Source organism: Helianthus annuus, chromosome 15, assembly GCF_002127325.2.
Source record: "Helianthus annuus cultivar XRQ/B chromosome 15, HanXRQr2.0-SUNRISE, whole genome shotgun sequence".
Classification (NCBI taxonomy): Eukaryota; Viridiplantae; Streptophyta; class Magnoliopsida; order Asterales; family Asteraceae; genus Helianthus; species Helianthus annuus.
Genome location: NC_035447.2, coordinates 119,530,798 through 119,552,143, shown reverse-complemented (window position 1 = coordinate 119,552,143; position 21,346 = coordinate 119,530,798). Strand labels below are relative to the sequence as shown.

General features: G+C 36.0%; 1 protein-coding gene across 3 annotated transcripts; it reads right to left on the bottom strand.

Annotated features, from left to right (window-relative positions):
• Positions 1–338: 338 nt before the first annotated feature.
• LOC110912321 lies at positions 339–14,708 on the bottom strand. Of its 3 annotated transcripts, none has more exons than XR_004880939.1 (2): positions 14,440–14,708; positions 339–855 (listed from the first exon to the last, which is right to left on the bottom strand). XR_004880939.1 is itself a non-coding variant. In XM_035983905.1 (2 exons), the coding sequence occupies exon 2, from the start codon at positions 11,755–11,757 to the stop codon at positions 11,050–11,052; it is 708 nt and encodes a 235-aa protein (XP_035839798.1). In that variant the 5' UTR covers positions 11,758–12,616; positions 14,440–14,684; the 3' UTR covers positions 10,883–11,049. The 3 variants fall into 3 exon arrangements, 1 of the variants encoding a protein (XP_035839798.1); XR_002577837.2 differs by lacking the exon at positions 339–855 and adding an exon at positions 10,291–10,566 and having other exon boundaries at positions 14,440–14,683; XM_035983905.1 differs by lacking the exon at positions 339–855 and adding an exon at positions 10,883–12,616 and having other exon boundaries at positions 14,440–14,684.
• Positions 14,709–21,346: the final 6,638 nt, after the last annotated feature.

Genomic DNA, 21,346 nt, shown 5'->3' with positions numbered 1-21,346 from the left:
ATGATCTTGTTAATTACAAGATTAATGATCTTGTTAATTACAAGATTAATGATCTTGTTTATGTCACCATTAAGAGGGTTGAATGAGTCTATGCATCTAATTATAAAATGAATATGGTTTATTCATTTGTGTAGAAGAAGAAAAATAGACACAACAAATTGGTCTTTTGTTCCTTGAAAATTTAGAGAGGAGCACTCTCTAAATTATTCTTTTCTCAACTTCATATTTGCCTAATTGTGTGAACACCAAATTATACCCGGTGCTATCTCGGGCATGAGAGTCATCTTCGGCAGTACACATACTGTTCCGGTTGTTGTACCCTGGGAGACAGACCGTCTGAGAGGAGGCGCGGAATCTGTTTTAAGGGAAGCGTGTTGAACACGTGCCTCAACCAAAAACCGTCAACAATTTTGCTTGTCTTGTAGCGGAGTTTTGATCTCGTAGATGCGGTTGAAGTTTTCCAGAGACATTGGCTTTGAATCAAGATTGGTACAATTATATTGTATTTTATATTCGTTTATTTAATTTTTGTAACCGATATTGTACTAGTCGAATTTCCCACAAATAACGAGAGTCTCGTTATTATATATTTTGTAATACATTTTATAAAAAGTGAACCTAGTTCCTACACCATTCTTTTCAAGTGGGACGCAAAGTGATGTCTCTGAATAGCACTGCCACCTCCTCTGGTAAAACACAGATAGCATCAACTACAAAAAGTGATATGGCAACTAACTGAATCGTAAGCTATAGAAAAACTAGTGAACCATTTTACTTCTTAGGCATGGCCTTCTCGTCAGATTTATAACTCCACTCTATCCCCTTGATTGTAGCCTTCTCAAGCGGATCACCGACCTACAAGCAACAGTATCACTATATAAGTATAGGCCACAACTAAGGAGCTGAACTAAAACATTGAAGAGATTTTTATGGACAGCTAGGCCATATGCATCAGACGGCTCATAACATATCAGATAAAAAGCACAGTATGTTGCACAATAAAGATATATCTTCAAGGAAATTTCTTGTCAAACAAAAAGCACTTAAAAAACAAAACTGGTTCTTATATCCTTGAATGTTTTCTGAAGGGAACACCTATGATATGCAGAAACAACTGCTTTAAAACATATCTTTATCTTTATCTTTACTTTACTATCTATACTTTCTATAAAAGGAGAAATCCAAGTGACATAAGAAAAGCTGATGTGTCAGCAGGAGAGGGTGTCCAACAAGGTTTTTCTTATCTCATTATTACATCATAAAGCCTAATATTAAAAGACTATAATAATCAAGTTGGCCCACATCAAACCACTGCCTTGTGTATTCAAGTGTTAAAGGTCTGGCCCACATTCCAAAGGGCAAACCACTGCCCAGATACAATGTAGTAGCAGATGGTTCCTTTGGTAAACGTATATCTAGCAGCAGATGTGTCTAAATTGCGGATAATTTGAATTTTAAAATGCATGGGGATATGTAATTTTCAATTAATGCATCTCACTCGCCAATAAAAATCTGTTGAGATTCAAAATTCTGGCTGCACATTCAAAATTCAAAATTCAAACCCTATATATTCTAACCCTATAAATAAAGGTTAATAATCTGGCTCGACATTCAACTCTCTCCCGCTCACATCTATGAGCGTGTCGCTGCCTCTCAAATGCATCTTTCTCGTGATTCAGCCGCTAATTTCCGATTACACTTTTTTGTTCGAATGTTTGGTGATTATGTTTACATGTTATCGTTCCAGTATCATTGTTCCAACATCGTCGTTTCAATGAACTTTCCCATCACAAATCAACCTTTCAGTATCGATGTTGCAGTATCATTGTTGCAACATCGTGATTAGTTGCATGTGATATCTTCTTCGATGGGAGACTTCCATGGTTTTATAGAAAGTATATATAGATTCGTGCAATATCGTGAAAAGTCAGATGTAGTACAACAGTTCTGTTTCGCCCTTTGCATGTTAGGTGTGTTTCTTATTTTAAGATGTAGTACAACTGTTGATGATGTTCAGAGTTTTTTATAGACATTGAAATTTTAGAATATTTTAAGATGTATGTTTATATTATTAAAATGAGCTATTACATAGAAAAATACAAATTTAAAGAAATATTTATAAAGGATTACACGCTAGAGTTAACACTTGCTAGGATTTCATAGACTCTGGCCTTTCTCCATGTGATTTCATGTTCTCTTTTGATTTTCAGGTCAGTTAGCATGTTGCAGATTTTCTGATCCTGTTTTAGAAGTTGTGTCGGAAACTCCTCTGCATTCTTCTAGAAATCTGATGTAGGAGAGTGGAGGACTTCATCGAGCAATGCTATGCTGTTCCAGGTTTTGTTGTAATTAGTGTCATTTATTATGTCGACTTTCCTGTTTAGTTCTTCGTCTGTTCTTTGTTCTTTGAGTGACCACATGGAGAAGTGTGTTTTAACATTGCTGGTGTCTGACCAGTGGTAGAAGCTGAAGTTTGCCATGTAGATTTTTTGTTGGTTTTCTGATTTGGAACAATTTTTGACAGAAAGTGATTTGTAGGACAATTTGTTGATGTTTTGAATCAAAAGTAATCATCGGTCTTTTATAGAGTTTAAAAACGCGTCTACATGGTAAATGAAGAGTTTAATTGTAATTGTGATAATCTGCTTTAGTTCTTTGAACTTCGAAATTTTGTCCCTTGGGTTTCTTGGTATTTAATTTTACAGTTTTCCCATAAAAGTTGGGGTTTGGAAAAGTGTTTGCCTTAAAAGATTGCTGTTTTGAAATATACATTAGAGTTAATTATTGTTTTCGTCCCTATGGTTTGTCAAAAATCACTATTTCAGTCCATTAGTTTAAAAATTACGATTTCAGTCCCTGTGGTTTCACTTTCGTAACCATTTCAGTCCACCTCGTAACCATTTCAGTCCCTGTACTTAACATAATAACGGATTGAAATGGTTACAAAAGTGAAACCACGGTGAGTGAAATGGTTACGAAAGTGAAACCACAGGGACTGAAATCGCAATTTTTAAACTAATGGACTGAAATAGTGATTTTTGACAAACCACAAGGACGAAAAGAGCAATTAACTCTATACATTAATTAATATGTTTATATTAAATGTACATGTTTTCATAATACCAAATTTCAGTATATAAACTCATAGTCACTTCACCTGTTTTTCATCACATTTCCTACGAAGATATCATAATTTCAGGAAAGTCGAGTAATATAGTTTATTCAAATGGCATCATTCACAAATACAAAATCAGATGATTTCAAGCAGCGTTTTGTCAGGCAAATCGAGGAACAGGTGTATGAAGATAGGGCTACTCTTCAAGAGTTGAAGAGATGTTTTGATGGATTGCACGTTGGCCTGTTCACTAGAGAGCAGGTTTCCAGAGATCTTATGCGGATGCCTTCAACCTCTGTTCGTGAGCTTTGTGTTGTCAGTAATATAGAGTGCGGTGATAGAGACGTGGAGTTCATGGCGATGTTGAAGGACATACATCGAGAGGTTCAGCAATCGATGGAGTTGAAGCTAAAGTTTCTTAATTCTTGCTGTTATTGTTAGATTTGAAAATTAATATTGTTCAGTATTGGAGTTTTAGTTTTAATGTTATGAATAAATGAATAAATTTTAGATTATGTTCATGTTGAATTGTGTTTGAACAAGCTGTGTTTTGTTTTTAGTTATTTAGTGTTTGAGTAAGATTTAGATTATGTTCATGTTGAATTGTGTTTGAACATCTGTTTGGTAAGTCAACAGATGTTTAATAGTATGAAGGGTTGGTTTGATGATGAACAGATGATAAAAAGATAAAACAAATGTTTAGAATTTGATCAGAAATAGCAGTTTTTTGAAGAATTTGTGCTCCTGCAAATTACAGAGAGTCAATACTTTGAGTTGTAAAAGGTCTGTTGTAGTTAAAGTTTGGCAAAAGAGAACATTTGCTGATGATGAAACAACTGTGTATTCTAACGACTGTTGACACTAACAGTGGTTGGGCTAATGATGAATAAGTATTATTATATAACGTCTGCTTTAAGTATTATTATATAATTTTGTTTATCAATAACAGTTTTTTCGAAGAATTTACGGTATATTTTGGTGTTATAAAATTTGTGTTGTAGCTAAAGTCTGACAAAAGAGAACATCTGCTGATGAATAAATGTCTGAAGATGCAAAGGTCTGCTATGGTTCAACAGATGTTAACGAACAATAGATGATATTAAATCTGAAAATGCTTAACAGAGGGTTTGATACTAACAGTGGTTGGGCTAATGATGAATAAGTATTATTATATAACGTCTGCTATAAATATTATTATATAATTTTTTTATCAACAACAATTTTTTGGAAGGATTTACCGTATATTTTTGTGTTATAAAAGGTGTGTTATAGCTAAAGTTTGACAAAATAGAGCATCTACATAAGAATAAATGTCTGAAGATGTAAAGGTCTGCTATGGGTCAACAGTGGTTGATAAAAATGATGAATAAGTATTATTATATAACGTCTGCTATAAGTATTTAATCCAATAGTTTTTTTTATAAACAACAATTTTTTGAAAGGATTTACCGTATATTTTTGTGTTATAAAAGGTGTGTATTTGTGTCTAAAGTCTGACAAAAGAGAGCATCTGCTGATGAATAAATGTCTGAAGATGCAAAGGTCTGCTATGGGTCAACAGATGTTAACGAACAACAAATGATATTCAATCTTAAAATGCTTAACAGAGGATTTGATACTAACAGTGGTTGGGCTAATAACAGATGTTAGAATTACGACTGTTGAGTTACACCGATTGAAAAAAACTGTTTTTGAAATTTCTGCTTGCCTAAAAATACATCCACTATTAAAGGTTACCATCTGTTGTCATAATTTTTGTTTATGCTAATGACTGTTGATTTACTAAACTGCTGACTGTCATCTATTATGACAACAGAGGTTCTGACGTGGGCAGATGTTAGCTAAAAATAAAACAACTGTGTGACTCACACTGTTCCCAACGACCAACAGAGGTTTCCAAACAACTGTCATCGGTTGGCGCAAGAGAGCTTCTCACGTGGACAAATCTTAGCCATCAAATATTTGTAATTACCGCCACGTCAGCATTCACTTCTTCTCTCTATATAAAAGTTGTTTTATCCCTAAATCGAGGTTCTACCACTGTAGTCTCGAATTCAAAATTCTTAAAAACAGTTTTCAAATATTAAAAACCTTCCAATTTAAATCCTGTTTCATCCCCAAATCACCATCTTTTCCGATCATGTCTCTGAACATCAAAAACCCTCACAACTACCTCCCCATCTTCGAGAAAACTAGCAAAAATACCAGCTATCACTCAATAATTGACCTTTTAACGTCATCGAAACACAAATCAATTCTTACTACTGATGCTCCGGTTCATAAAGAAACACTCCGACAATTTTGGTTTAATTCTGAAATAGAGGCTGAAGATAATAATCCAGTTGCCATCACATCTAAGGTCAAGGAAAATGTGGTACGAATTTCTCCCTTTACAATTTCCACTACATTTGAATTGGACGACTTGGCAGGTAAGATCAAGTTTGAAAAATTTGAACTTCATACAGAGTTCATTGAAAGAGGGTATGATGCACAATTAAAGGAAGTTACTATCTACAAACGAAACTTCCCTCCGCCAATGAAATTTTTGTTTCATACTCTTTTAATTTGTCTCTCAGCCAAGACCACCGCATTTAATGAGACACCTTTGAACATTCAGTATTTGGGTTATGCTATTTTAACAAAATCTGATTACAATTTATCAAAATCACTATTTTCTGATTTGTTGAATAATGTGAAAAATGTGAAAAAATTGAAAAAAGGTGTTCGTAGTAATGCTTTTTTGTTGTATCCTAGACTTCTAAGCTTCTACCTACGAAAACAAGTGTCACAAACAGATTTTGAACAAGGTGTAGCTTTTCAAATAAATAGTCTTACAAGTAAAACTTTTACTAAACTTATGGATAAAGAGTCAAAAGTTTCAACAACTGTAAAAAAGGGAGATGAGCCTCTTTTAGATACGTCTGCATCAGTTGCTCAAACTTCTGTTGGTGAGCGAACTGCTCATGCTGATCATGACACCACAACCGGTGTTGTGAAACACACACCAGAAAAACGCAAAAAGAAAGCTGTCACATCCAAAAAGTCCATCAAAACCAAACAAAATAAAAAGGTTCCTCTGGAAGATGAGATTCCAGAGGTTAATGCAGTGACAACACAAATGTCACTTGAAACCACTACTGCTACTACTTCACAGTTATTGGAAAGATCTCAACCCATCCAAACTCCTCATGTATTGTCACAAAAGGATCATGTTGTAAGTACAGGGACACCACAACATGAAGTAGAGCTTTCATATGAAAGTATGTTTAAAAGTCCCTCTCCTAGGGCAATCACTCTTTCTACACCACAACCCTCGGCTCAAGTTCCATTAACAATATTACCTCTGTTAGAAGCAATTGAATTTCAGAAAGAAAACAGTTCCTCTAATGCACACATTACAGATAGTAGATCGCAACAAATGACTGCGTCTGAACCAATTAAATCTTCTATTCTACAAATAGTTGAGGATGTTATCTCCGTTGAGTATTACGAAACTCTTGGTGGTAGTTTAAGTGGAGCAGCGACTACAACTGTTGAACCCATTGGTGATCATTTGGACAGTGGTTACATCATTAAGACTCTTTTGAAGGCAACTACTGATGAGGTTACAACTGTAATATCTGCTTCACTGGGAAGTCCCCAGAATGAAGAAAAAGGTGTATCTGTTTCTGATGATATGGAGACTTCTCCTATTATCAAAATAAAAACAATCACTACAGGTGGCAATTCAGATGATCCTATTAAAGTAGGTGATGAATTTACTTATAAGGATTTGACGGTTAGAGTGTCTAACATTGAAACAGATGTTGCTGAAATGAAAGAATTGATTAAGCAGATGATAGAGCTTTTTAAAAGTCAACCTAGCAGACAGGAAATTGCCAATGAGCTTTGGAATTCTATGCAACCCATATTTCAAGTTCAGAGGAATTTGGCTGAAAGTAACCGCAATTTCAGTTTGCAATTTATCAGAAATTTGGTTGATGCCAGGTATAAAGACACACAAGCAGACATTATGAACATTAAGGAACATCTGTTGGAACTTACTGGCTCCACTTCTACATCAATTTTTGAGAAAGATGATGATGATGATAATGATGCCAAAAAGGGGGAGAAAGATTCATTGAGAAAGTTGCCACCAGATTCAAAAGCTAATCCTACATAAATTGTATTGCCTGCTCAACCTAAATCCCAACCTTCTCCAAAAAAAACCACTACAAAAGAAGGAGAAAATACCTTCCACACCATCATCACCCATTTTGTCAATAGATGCTGGGAACACAAAAGTATCAGCAGATGTTTACCAAACAGGTGCTGAGACACCAGTTGTTTCAGCAGAAGTTTCTCAAACATCTGCCATGATCATTTTTACTACACCAACCACAATCCAAGCATCTCCAATGTCACAAAGATTTCCCATACATTCATCTTCACTACTAAACCAGAAATCATCTCCACACGTAAGAGAAAAACTCATATCGATAGAATCACAAAAATGAACAATGATCCTCTGGTAAAGCCAACTCAATCTAATTGGAAGAAAGCCAAAACAGTGGATTCAGATGAGGTATTGAAGTTTAACAGAATGAGAGCAGAGCTTGTGGCTGCTGATTATGGTCCAGTTAGATCAATTGCCAGATGGTCTAAACTGAAAATTGTTGAGACCTACAAAAAACTGGAAGAAGATAGAGCTGAACATTCAAATGTTCTTCAAAAGTCAGTGTATCCTACAACTGCTGCTCTGTCTCCGAAAATCGGTACTCCAAAAAACCTTCTCTCGTCATCTGATTTGTCTGAATCAATTGTAAATTTAGTTAGCAGAACACAATCACCAAACTCATCTTCAATAATTCTTTGCCCAAGAAAACCAACTGATCCAAAAATATTAAAGTGGAAGTCATGTTCAAAAACCCAAGTATTGACTTTGATCAGATCAGATGGTAGTGTTGAAGAGATTAAAATGGATAGTGCATATAATCTGAATGCATACGATCTCCAAGATTTGTTGGACCTTCAACTTGAGAGGGATGATGAAGAAGACATGTTCTCCCTGGACTTTGAATTACAATTCAAAGGACAAATTAGGGAGATGTTGATGAGAAATAAAAATCAGTAATAAAGAAGGGTTTTCATATCATCTGTTGTATAGGGAGATTGTTGAATCAGCATCTGTTACATTGTTTGCAGTAGTATATTTAATCGGATCACAACATGTAGCGAAGGACATGTTGCTGCGTAACAAATTCTTGAATGAGGTTTGATGTGTGTTGTTTAGGCAGGTGATCGTATGTTCTTAGTTAATGTTTGTTAAAGTTAAGTTGTATTTGAATTTTATTAAGTTTGTTAGACATCTTTCATATGTACTCTCTTTTTTGAATAAGAGAATTGAAATAATCATATATTACTGATGAAGTTTATTAAGTTTGTTAGACATCCTTTAGACATCTTTTATTAAGTTTGTTAAATAGCTTTTATATTTACTTATAGTTGTTTTTTAGCTATAATAGATAACACGTTTTGCTACAATATCTATACACATATCTATATGTTCTGTCAATATGTGTTATGCATGGTTTTCTAAGAAACAACCCGTGTTTGCACACGGGTCTACCGCCTAGTATCTAATACTAATAAAAGAATACTTTTAATGCCACATGGCATTATCTCATCTAAGATCCTTCTAATTAATGCCACATGGCATTTTCATCTTTAATTCATTTTTAATATATAATAATATATCTAATTCTAATTTATGATGTTATTAATAATATATAATAATTAATATCTATTTCTAATATATGATTAAAAAAATAAATAAGTGTTCTATAATATTTAAAACTATGATTTTAGTACTTATTAAAATAAAATAGTTTAAATTACAAAAGGAAAAAAAAAACAAAAACGGTTATCCATATCTGAGATTATCTATAAAATCAATATATGGGTTTTTCTAACATATAAATAAAAGCTAAAAAAGAGTAACTAACCAGAGGACTACCTCGCAACAAGAAAAAACTTTTATTGAACTCGGTTTTAAAATGATAGACGAAGAGAACTTATGGTATTTCACTATTATGGTATTTCAACAAGAAAAAACTTTTACATGTTTTTCAGTATTCAAATTTTGTAACACACGACTATTATGGTATTTCACTATTATTAATTAAGATTGGTCAGTTTTTATGATAAATTCAAGTTAGTTGTATACTTGTATGAACCATTATATGGTAATGGAAATTCGTATATATAAAGTTTCGTTACTAATTAACATAGGTCGTTAGTAATATAAAGTTTTTTAAAGATTATATAACCATATCATTTATATTATACAAACTCGTGTAATACGCGGGTCTATAAACTAGTAATATAATAAATGAAAATCTTTGAGGGCACGTGTCACATTTTGGTGCCTCCTCACCCTTATTTTTCTGCCTCTCTCTCCTATTATATAAATAATAATATTAAATCACAATTTTCCCGTTTCTCTGTCCTATTAAATAATATTAAATCATCTTTTTTCCGTTTCTCCTCCTATTAAATTAATAATATTAAATCATAATTTTCCCACTTCTCTTATTTGTTTAATAATTTCTTTCTCAACTAATTATTTTAGTTTTTTGGCTTATTAATAACAATAATATTTGAGTAAACTTCAATTTTCGTCCTTGTGGTTTGCTAATTTTAACACTTCCAGTCCAATAGTTTAAACATTGCATTTATCATCCATTAGGTTTCCTGATTTTAACAGTTTCAGTCCATTAGTTTCCTGATTTTAACAGTTTCAATCCACACCACTGACACTGGTGTGGATTGAAACTGTTAAAATCAGGAAACTAATGGACTGAAACTGTTAAAATCAGGAAACTAATGGTTGATAAATGTAATTTATAAACTATTGGACTGAAAATGTTAAAATCAGCGAACCACAGGGACGAAAATTGAGGTTTACTCATAATATTTTATTGATTTAACCTCGTGCGTTTCTAACCTAACAATGAATAAAAAATCCTTGAACTGAATGGGTTTTACCTCACCGCACTGCCATGCCTTTGGGCGAGTGTTCACGGGCTTCTGCCCTAGGTGAGGGTTTTCCCCAGTTCGGAGACGAGTGTATCTCGATGTGGTGACTTTCGCCAGTAGCCCATTTGGAGGATTCGTTGGTCGTTCAAAAAAAATAATGAATAAAAAACCAAGGTAAGATGTTATAATATACAAATAGTACATCAAAGTTCATTTTTTAAAGACATATGTTGACGACTGTATAACAACCATCAATCTGAAAATACTTATCTAGACTCATAAGACACCGCCAAATATTATTAAGAGTTGGTTGTTAGTATATTCTAGACACCGCTAAAAATTCCGCCACTGTCTGCCAAACTTGTAAGTTGTAACTGACATACCATGTCATCAGATGTCAATGTTCCCGTCTTGTCAAAGCAACATATATCAACCTGCGGAACGATAATATAGAAACGACTGTGATGGAAGCTAAGAAACATTAAACCTAGATAACACATAATTAAAGCGGTATTGCTTACCTTCCCGGCAAATGGTATACGAAAAGGTTCTCTACAGTATATAGTATACCACGCCGGGCTAGTGTAGGGGTGAGCATATTTAGGGTCGGACCGAAAAAAAAAAAACGAAACCCGAACCGATAATTACCGAAACCGACCCGAACCGTAGTATATAGTGATGCAGTTTCGCGTGCGATCAAATGGCTCAAGAACAATTGACTAATCAAAGACTGATAAACGAACCGAAGGGTTCAAGAACAACGTTCTTTTCTATTAAAAATCAATCAAAAACTAATAAAAGTATAAACCCTAGATCCCTTTATATAGAATAGGAATCATACGCTAAATAGGAAACTAAATAAAAAACAAAATAAGAAATTCAAATAATAGATAAGAAAAATAATCCCCAATTTAATCTCATGGGTAACCGTGCATCATACTCCCCGTCTTCGAAAAAAACTCGTCCTCGAGTTTTGTCTTCGAATCAAAGCCACCTGGATCAAAAGGAACATCAACCCAAAACTTTTGCACTATCATCACAACCCACCCAGATTGTTCAACTTGATGAGACGTCTTGCATGGCTCTTGACTTGTACTACCTTGGTCGAATGGAACATCGAACCATTTCTTGTTCACTGTATATTTTACCTTTTCACCAATTTGATCAACATGAAGAGGACCATATAATAACTGAGTTTCTCCATCCTCTACATCTTGACTATTATCCAGCTGGCGAAACAAAGCCTTGTTCCATATTTTAGTTCCCACAGAAAAACTAAGCTTGCAACTTTGCTCATCCAAACATAAATTATCATTACGATTAATATTGAAATTGAAACCAATCCGCTGTATTGTTCGAATAGAACCAAAATGAAGATGTAGTGCAACGGATCCAAATTGGATAGAGGAGGCCTTTTTTAATTGGTTCCGACGATCTGTATGTCTAAAAATTTCTTTCATTGCGTAAAAGTCAGCCATGTTTTGCCTATTACTGTTGCAAATAGAAGGCCCATAATCTACCAATTTATTTTCATCTACATCACTTTGTAGACCCATTCCCAACATCAGCTTGAATGGTTCTCTATTTTCCTTTCCATGTTCATGTGGCCCACATTTATTATCCATTTGATTTGATGTTGACACATTTTCCAAATTGGCTTCCAAAGTATGATGACGTGCCGCATTATCAATAACTGAAGATAGATCAATATTTTTTTTTACACAAATCAATATCTTCTATTTTAATTTGAAATCCCCGATTATTTGGTTTGGTATTGAAAATCACCGCACAACTCGGAATAGAACGTGGAGTTCCCAAACAACCATTAGCCATCTCTTTGCCCATCAATGGACCATCATGAATCACCGGAGTTTCACTACTGACAACCTCTATTTTATGAAAAAAATCGAACATACCTGATCTCATGGGCCCATCCTCTTGAATAGTAATTCCGCTAAGTGTCGTTTGTATAAATAAACACTCTTCTTCATCGGGTTCAATCAGTCTTCATCAAATTTGGGTTCATCTGCCAAGAAACATTCTTGACCAAATTCATCTTCATAGACCGGTTCAAGGAATTGGGGTGGGCGATGTTTGAACGGATGCTCCTCTCCGTCGTCACCTTTGTCCCAGACAACGGTACTCAACTCGGTTTCCGCCTTGCACATCTCCTGTTGTAACTCAAGATCTCGGACTTGTTGCTGGAGTCGTCTGATCTCTTCAAGATCTCGGACTCGTTGATGCAGCCGTCTGATTTCTTCAAAATCTCGGACTCGTTGACGGAGCCGTTTGATCTTAAGATCCCGTGGGTCGAGATAGACTCCATCGCTGCCTCGGTCGGCGACTCTGCGAGTAGGGTGTCGATCTTCACCACGAGCACGTGAATAGAAAATACTCATGTCGTTGCCTCTGTCGGCGACTCTACGAGCAAACAAGCATTCACCTCAAGGTCGAGCCATTTGAGAACCAAAGCTCTGATACCACCTGATGCAGTTTCGCGTGCGATCAAATGACTCAAGAACAATTGACTAATCAAAGACTGATAAACGAACCGAAGGGTTCAAGAACAACATTCTTTTCTATTAAAAATCAATCAAAAACTAATAAAAGTATAAACCCTAGATCCCTTTATATAGAATAGGAATCATACGCTAAATAGGAAACTAAATAAAAAACAAAATAAGAAATTCAAATAATAGATAAGAAAAATAATCCCCAATTTAATTTCATGGGTAACCCTGCATCATATAGGTTACTGGTTCAGTTCTGATTTTGCACTTAGACTCGGGTTCGGGTCGGTTCCAGTCCTAAAACATAAAAACCCGAGAATGAAAATTCTTGACCGATTTTAACACCCAAATATAGATAGGGCTAGGGCCCATCTACCCTTTTTTATAGGTCCCGAAACGATCCGATTTCAGTCTCGGTTCAGTATAAAATATGGAGACGGGTGATTCGAGCCAAGAATAATTGATAATAGACAAGAAAGATAGAAACTTTAAGGATTGGAACAAAGATATTTTGATTGATAGTGATAAACAAACTACAAGATAATGATCCACCCCGGGTGAGCTCTCCCGGGGTGGTGGCTCACAAATGCACACCCTACAAGTGGTGTTTAGTAATCTATATATAAACCCTTGAGCCTTGTTCTCCAAGCAAGCCGCCTCTTGCTTGGAAAACCACAAAAGACGCTAAAATATCCGACTTTTACAAATAAAAACGCTAACATTTACAAAACAATAAAGACACTAAATAACGTCGGCGTAATTGATAACATCATTCTCCATTTTGACCCAACACTTTTAACCTATTTAATTAGTTTACGTATGGCTATTGATGAACAACTAAGAATCTGCATTGAATTATTCTAACTTACAATCTTCAATTCATTCAATATGCAATGAATATTCAATTGACGGCTGCTTTATAACCAAATTCAAGAATAATACAAAAATACATTCACAAACTCATAAATTTTGGCCAAAAAACCCAATTCATATCCGACCCGTCTTGTTTTAGTAATGGACAAGCTAAAAGTTGCTCTAGATTGTTCTAAAAGCCTGCGACTAAAAGTTCGTTAAGAAAAACTAGTTTGAAAAATGCTCGTTTTTAAACAAATTAGCCGCCTCCGCTCAATTCGTAAATGAGTCGCACTAGGCCCGAGCCAAGATATGCTAGCTTAAGTTAAAGCTGAATTCAATATGTTATAACCCAATTTTCAATATACATAAATTATAAATTATGTAGTTTATATTATAAGTTACGGAAATAAACAAAGACAGTAAAATTGTGTACAAACCCCGCTTCTAATAATCATTGATCCCGATTCCAAACATAGATGATGCAAGTCCACTGCACTTTATGTTTATCACCCGTAAAAAAGAGTGAAAATATTACAGCATTAGTGTGTTTTTATGTTTACTTTTCTAGTCAAAGTTAACATATTATACGGTTTTAATTAATAACCAAACTTAATATTGTTAGGTTTTGATCCAAGTAGCGTAATCAAAACAACAAACAATAGGGAACACTCTTAAATTCACGACATCAATGGTTACTACAGTCACATTTAATAAAAACTCTTAAATTCACTAAGACATTTCATCAAACAACTTGTATGCGTGCATTGAGAACAATGTAAGAAAGGAAGAACATGATTTCGCTTCAATTCAATTTCAATAAATAACAACAGCAAAACGAAGAATATGATTTCAATCCAGTTCAATCCCAATATACGATGGTGAATTCAAGTTCAAGAAATCATGAATCATCAGTAGCATACTAAAGTTGCAAGTTTCACATACCTTGAAATATAGAAGAAGATAGCCATAACTGGATTATGGAACGAAATTGAACTGTGATTGATCTGGATTCTGGAACAATGAAATCTGGATTAGCTATCGGGTATTTACGAAGAACCGTTACCCGATGTCACCAGGAACCGATACCCGACTTCCTTCGTAGGTCCACTATACGGTTCTTTATCGTATGTATGTTCGGTTTTCGGGTCGGGTCGAGACGGGTCGGTTCTTGTAGAATGCTCACCCGCTAGTGCAATTAAAGATGTGTTAAGTGTTAGGGGTGTTTGGGTTAACTTATTTTGGAGCAACTTATGACTTATTGACTTATAAAAGTTAATAAGCTATTTTTTGAGTGTTTGGGTTAGCTTATTTTGAAGGGTTTTGTGTGTTTAGAAGTCATTTTTGAGAAGTCGGAATTTCTAACTTCTCACTTATGACTTATATAAGTTAATAAGTCATTTTTTAGAAGAAATCCCAAACACCCACTTAACAACTATAGACAACTCCACTGGCAGCTCAGGCGGGATCACCGAAGTTATAATTAAAGAAGAGCTCAAAAGTAGCTTGTATCTACTCCTGTTTGGGTCCTCAAGCCCCTACATTAACATGTATAAGTGTGTCTAAAACTAAGGCTATAGGGTGTGGTCATGGTCATCGTGATCACCATGACCCTCCACATCAGCGTCATGTCACCTACTTCTAATCCATCAACCAAGATATCAAGAACATTGTTGCTCAAGGGATAGCCAATGCTATTCCCGCAATCCTGGCTGCTGCTCAGAAACCTGCTGAACCTCAACAAATCATTCCTAGTAATTGTACTCCGGAAGATAACGGCAGTAATAGCATAAATGGAGGTGGCAATCATGACGAGAATAATCCACGGTAGGCCCCACTTCCTAAGAAAATGAAAGCTGCAACACCTGGTTGCACTTACAAAGAATTCCTTGCCTGTAAACCAGCAGAATTTGCAGGTAATGAAGGAGCCACTGCAACACTGCCATGGTTAGAGAAAACCGAAGCCGTAATTGCAAAGAGTAAATGTGACATGGACGATCAGGTCATGTATGCGTCAAATTTGTTCAAAGAAGGGGCGCTAGAATGGTGGAACACGGTATTACAAGCAAAAGGAAGAAGGATGGCCTATGCCATGAAATGGGAAGAATTTAAGAATCTTGTAGAAAGAAAATTCTGTCCCGAATATGAAAAAGATCAAATGGAAAATAAGTTCCTAAATCATCGTATGACGGGTGTAGATTGTCGTGGTTATACTTCGGCATTCTTTGAATATGCTAGAGTGGTACCAACACTGGCTTCGCCAGAACCGGTGCTCATTTCTCGCTATATTTGGGGACTAATTAGTGAAATCTGTAACATCGTTAAGGCTGCGAGACCTCATACTATTGACGATGCTGTGGAATTAGCTAATACCCTAACTGATGAACTGGTACGCACAAGAGATGAAAACAGGAAGAAGGAATTGGCTCAGAAAATTACCCAAGGATTTCGTACGGGTAATAATAACAACTTCAAAAGAAGAGGATCAGGGCAATCTTCAACCCCGCCATTCTGCAGAAATTGCAAAAGCAAACATTTTGGAAGATGCAATGCAATCTGCAATTTTTGCAAATCTATAGGACATAGTGAAGAAAACTGCAGAAAGAAAACCATAGTCTGCTTTAACTGTGGAGAAGCAGGGCATTTCAAAATAGAATGTCCTAAATTGGTTAAACCAGCAGACAACAAAGGCAAGCCAGCTGACAGAGCTACCAAGAAGAATGCAAGAGCCTTTCAATTGACTACTCAGGAAGCCGAACTAATTCCTGACGTCATAGCTGGTACGTTTTTAGTTCATGACGTTTATGCAAAAGTATTATTCGACTCTGGTGCAAACCAAAGTTTTATCAATACTTCATTTTGCCAAGCTCTTAATTTACCCTTAACCACCCTTAGGCAGATTTTTACAGTCGAAACGGCAGATGGGAATTCTGTTAACATAAATAAGGTTTTGCAAGAAGGAAAAATAGAACTTTTAGGTCATAAGTTCTCTGCAAACCTGTTACCTATGAAATTAGTCGGATTCGATGTAGTGTTAGGAATGGATTGGTTAATAGCCAATCATGCTCGAATTCTTTACGATAAGAATTCCATAGAAATTCGTACCCCCACAGGAGAAGTAATTTTAATCACATGAGATAAACCTCGAAAGCCACTAAAATTCATTTCAGTAATGAAGTTGGCTAGTTATTCAAGAAAACAAGAAGTAGTGTATATGATTTCCGTAGTCATTAACACTAAAAGTAAGGAACTTCAGGACATCCCTGTAGTCTCAGAATACCCAGATATCTTTCCAGAAGAATTACCTAGATTACCACCCGATAGAGAAGTAGAGTTTAGAATTCATCTAATTCCTGGTACTACACCAATAGCCAAGGCACCTTATCGACTAGCACCCACTGAAATGCTAGAATTGAAAAAGCAATTAGATGAATTATTAAGCAAAGGATTTATACAACCAAGTTCCTCTCCATGGGGAGCTCCAGTGTTGTTTGTGAAAAAGAAAGACGGATGGATGCGGATGTGTATTGATTATAGGGAACTGAATAAGGTTACAATTAAGAATCGATACCCATTACCTAGGATTGATGACCTTTTTGATCAACTCTAGGGAGCTAGGTTGTAACAACTCTCACTAAAAACATTACTTATTATGTTAATTATCTAATAAGAAAACCCTAATTGAGAAACCCAAGTAGTTCTGCATAAACCCTAAAATTTTCATAACAATCAGAATCAGGATCAGGGCCCCTAAAACTCAGGGGGGGGGTAAACCCTAGCTAACGATTATCTAAATAACTTGTTGTCAAATTCGAATTTTGAGAAACTGTCAACTCAGCAAGGCTACACACGCAAAGGGCTACCCTATGGAGTAGGGTGACCCCTCGCGCTACGCGACACCCATAGGGTTACCCCTCGCGTCACGCGAGGGGGGTCAAATTTTGTGTATAAATAGGGGACTTTGGGACTTGAATTCTGGAGTTAAAACGACGTAAAAAGTCGATTTAGGCACTGAGTTATAGTCGAAACAGTCCAACAACACACACAAATCTCGAAACGCTGCCGCAGTAACAGGGTAATAACTCGATCGCTATTACGATTCAACGTCCGATCGATTGAAACTATCCAACGATTATTTGAGTGCTGCTCAAATTGGGTTTATACTTTCTTATTCATCGTGATTTCGACAGGATGTTTGAGTGCTGCCCGAACTCGGGCTATACTCTGTCATTCGTTGAGAATCCGCTGGATATTTAAGTATTGCACTTTGTCAATCATTGTGAGGGTTTAATCTCGTGAATTGTCGTAACTGCTGTATTAGTTACTAACCCAGTTTGTGTGCATTAGTATTTAAATTAGGTTAAACAGGGCTAATCAGTAGGCTTATACTCTGCTCGTTAAATCTGCAATGTGAGTCATTCTCTTTTTACCAAACTTGCTTTCAAAATCATGTTTGTTTTCAAAGTTATAATTACAGGGATTAAGTCTTTGTAGTCTTCAATTACAGCCAGTATGTGGGGTTTTGTATACATTACTTGATAATCTTCACCATTGGACAACGAGTTAGCCAAGGGGTGATATGACCATAGTCACAGACACCATTGGACGAATGGGCCAATGGGTCGAGTGACAAATACTGTGGGTAGTTGGTTGATATCAGAAACATTGTAATCGCTCTTAATACTGTAAATTATAACAAATGTGTCGTTTTCAGTAAACTGAATGATTCACTCAGTATTTCCCCGCTGACAAAACCTTTTTCAAACATGTTTCAGGTGATCTGTTGTGAGCAAAGAAAAGTGCCGTGAAGCACTACAAAGCTTAGAGAAGTGGCTCAATATAAATAAATAAAGAAACATGTTTTGCAAAATAAAGATTTCCCAGTGAAATCACTTTATTGTAAATTACGGGGTTTTATCCCTAAATTATGTAATAAAGTAAACGAGCATTTTTAATATTATAAGATCCTGTATTAAAGACTTCCGCTGTCGCCTAAATTAAATACCACGGGATTTCCTGCCTCGCGGCTCTGGACCGGGTCAAACCGGGGCAAAGGGCCGTGACAGGAAAATGTGGTATCAGAGCCACTGTTTTAAGCTTTTCACTGATTTTAGCCTATTAAAGTAATTGAGGAATACTTAAGAATTTCTAATTGCCATTCTGTGAAAATGTGTTTTATTAACTGATTAATTGTTAAGTTACAGTATGGGTAAACAAAGACTTTCTGGCATCTACCACAAATTAGATACTGCACCCAAGGAAAAAGGAACCTCTCCCTCCAAATACCGAGCAGATCTGGAAGAAGGGATTTTTGTCCGTAAAGCACAATATGAGAATCCTCTTACCCCAGAGAAGAGAAATTCGATTATTAGGAAAAGTCAGAAACCCCAATACAAGAAAGTGAGGTTTAATCCAGAAATCCAGGAAATAGGCAATAATCCACCTTGGGAAGATAAATTAGATGAAAAATGGGCAGATCTTTATATGTTAGCTACCGTAGCAGAGAATGCAAACCTCTAAACTACCAAGAAGCCTAATCCAGTATTAGCATCTCTATCTAGAAAAAACACTACTTCGTAAATAAATAAATCCTAGTGTGTTTTAAATTTCCCGTTATCCTTTGTAAAGTTAGTCTTTCGGTATGCAATAAACGGAATGTTTATTTAAATTTCCTTATAAGATTTTAACTTAGCATTTTTGTGCATTTTGCATATATGCTAAACCAGCATGAGTGAGCTATCTGAAGCATTTCAGGATCTCAATCTCTATCCAGTACCAATCGAAGTCTCCAACGACTTTATTGGTTATTTTGCTGATATAGAAGAACCTATGGAATTCCAAGCTCCACCTCCGGGGAAAGCAAATCCTAAAGAAGAAGATATGTAGGATGGAGGAAAGTACGTAGGAGGAAGCCAGTAACTAGGAAACTTCCAAAAGTAGAAAACCCTATGGATAAAGGAAAAGGGATCGAGACCGGAGAAAGTTCTAAGCCAGCAGAGATAGAAATCAGGGAAAATTTTAGGCAAAAGGAAATAGAAATTGGAGAGAGTTCTAAACAAACTGAAGAAATCACATTCCAAGAAGAAATAGATCGTCTACTGGCAAGCTGTGATGTCATTAGCCCTATCAATAACAATCTTTACCCTTATCCGGCCGAAATCCAACTTCCAGTAAATCTGGAACCGGCTATTCCAGACCCTCTAATCCACACTCGACCTTTAGGCGAAATGGAAGAGTGGTGGACGAACGACTGGCAATTTCAAAACATAATCAATAGTCCTTATACCTTTCTCCCACAGTTTGATCCCGAACCTATCCCCAACCCTCCAATGAGTAACGAAAACTTAGCCGAACTTCGTCAGTTTGGTGAAGAACTGATAGGTATAGGGAATAGGATCCAGGAAATGGGGGAACAAATCTCCTGGAAGTACGACGAGAGGGTGCGTCGCTACTAAACTGCCAGTTGATCAAAGAATAGTGGGGTTGGGAAGTATGTCTGTATAATAACAGTAGTAGTAAAATATAACTCTGTAAAATAGGAAATAAAACATTGTAAGATAAACAGTGTGTATGGATGCCTATATAATCTATATAAAAATAGAAGTCGAGAAATCGACAATTTTGGCTATATATGCGTGTTATAAAAGTTGTGTGTTTAATCTATGTATTTGATTATTAATTATTTGATACTAATAATTTACACTTATATGTAACACCTCGAAAATTCACGTCCTGTAATGTGTTGACACGTGTCATAAAGTTTGAACGTGTGAAAGAAATATTATAGAAGGACTAAAGTTGACAAACATGGAAAGTATGTGAATATACGTATTCTAAGTGTCAACTGTGAATAAATATAATGTACAATAACCCTACATGATGCTCATACCTTCAAACGAATAAATCATGGATCATACGAAGCTAAAAGTGAGAGATTACAAACTACAGGGGTTAAATGTGTCAACATGTTTAAAGATATACCTCTGAGTGACCTTTTGACAAACCCGAAGCTTTGTAAATGTTAATCATGCTCACTAGAATGCACGATTTAAATTTCGTAAAGTTTCGTTAACGTATGAGAAAGTTATGATCGAATTCGTGTGCGAGGGGTTAAAGCGTCAACGTTGAAAGTTAGGCCTTTTCGGGTAACAATAAAGTTACCCGGGGACTTAACAAAGTGGGTATATGTCTTGAGGCCCTTATAGATCAATTACGAGGGCTCAAAATGCAATAAACAAGTGCCTAATCGAAGTTTGAAGAGCCATGGACCAAAACTGCAATTTTTAAAAAGTTTGTTGGATGATCCCAAGGGCTCGCGTAGCGCGAGCACTAACTGCCTAGGCAGTCGCGCTACGCCACTGCCATATCTGGGCAGATTTCCGATTTTCTTGGATGTGTGTCTGCTAGGTGCCTTTGTGATCGACTTTAACCGATTTTTCACATCCCCTTGGCCCCTAAACGACCCCTAAACCTATAGGACACTTGTTGGAAGGGTATGGTGAGTGCTAGACTTGTTTGTCAACCAATTGTGGTGATTGAATTCACTATAAAAGGGCCTTCAAGTTACAAACACTCCTCACACCTTCATCTGCATTTGTGGATCACTTCTGGAGCTCAAACTTCCTCTCAAGTGTTCTCTAATCAAGCTTAGGACTTCAGTAAGTGTTCTAATCCTTCTTTATTTGAGTTTAGCTTGTTTAATTAGCTAAAAGTCAAACCGTCGCAATTACGGTTTGACTTCGAGATTAGTCATTAATGGCTCAGTCATACCTCGAATTAAAAGTAGTTATAGATTGGTATTTATGTGGGTAATAAAACCTCAAAAGGGTCTCCCCTGATCACCACTCTAACC

What these genes read in the sequence shown, in the direction of transcription:
- LOC110912321 (XM_035983905.1), bottom strand. Translation starts at nt 11,757, where the DNA reads ATGGATAATAAATGTGGGCCACATGAACATGGAAAGGAAAATAGAGAA.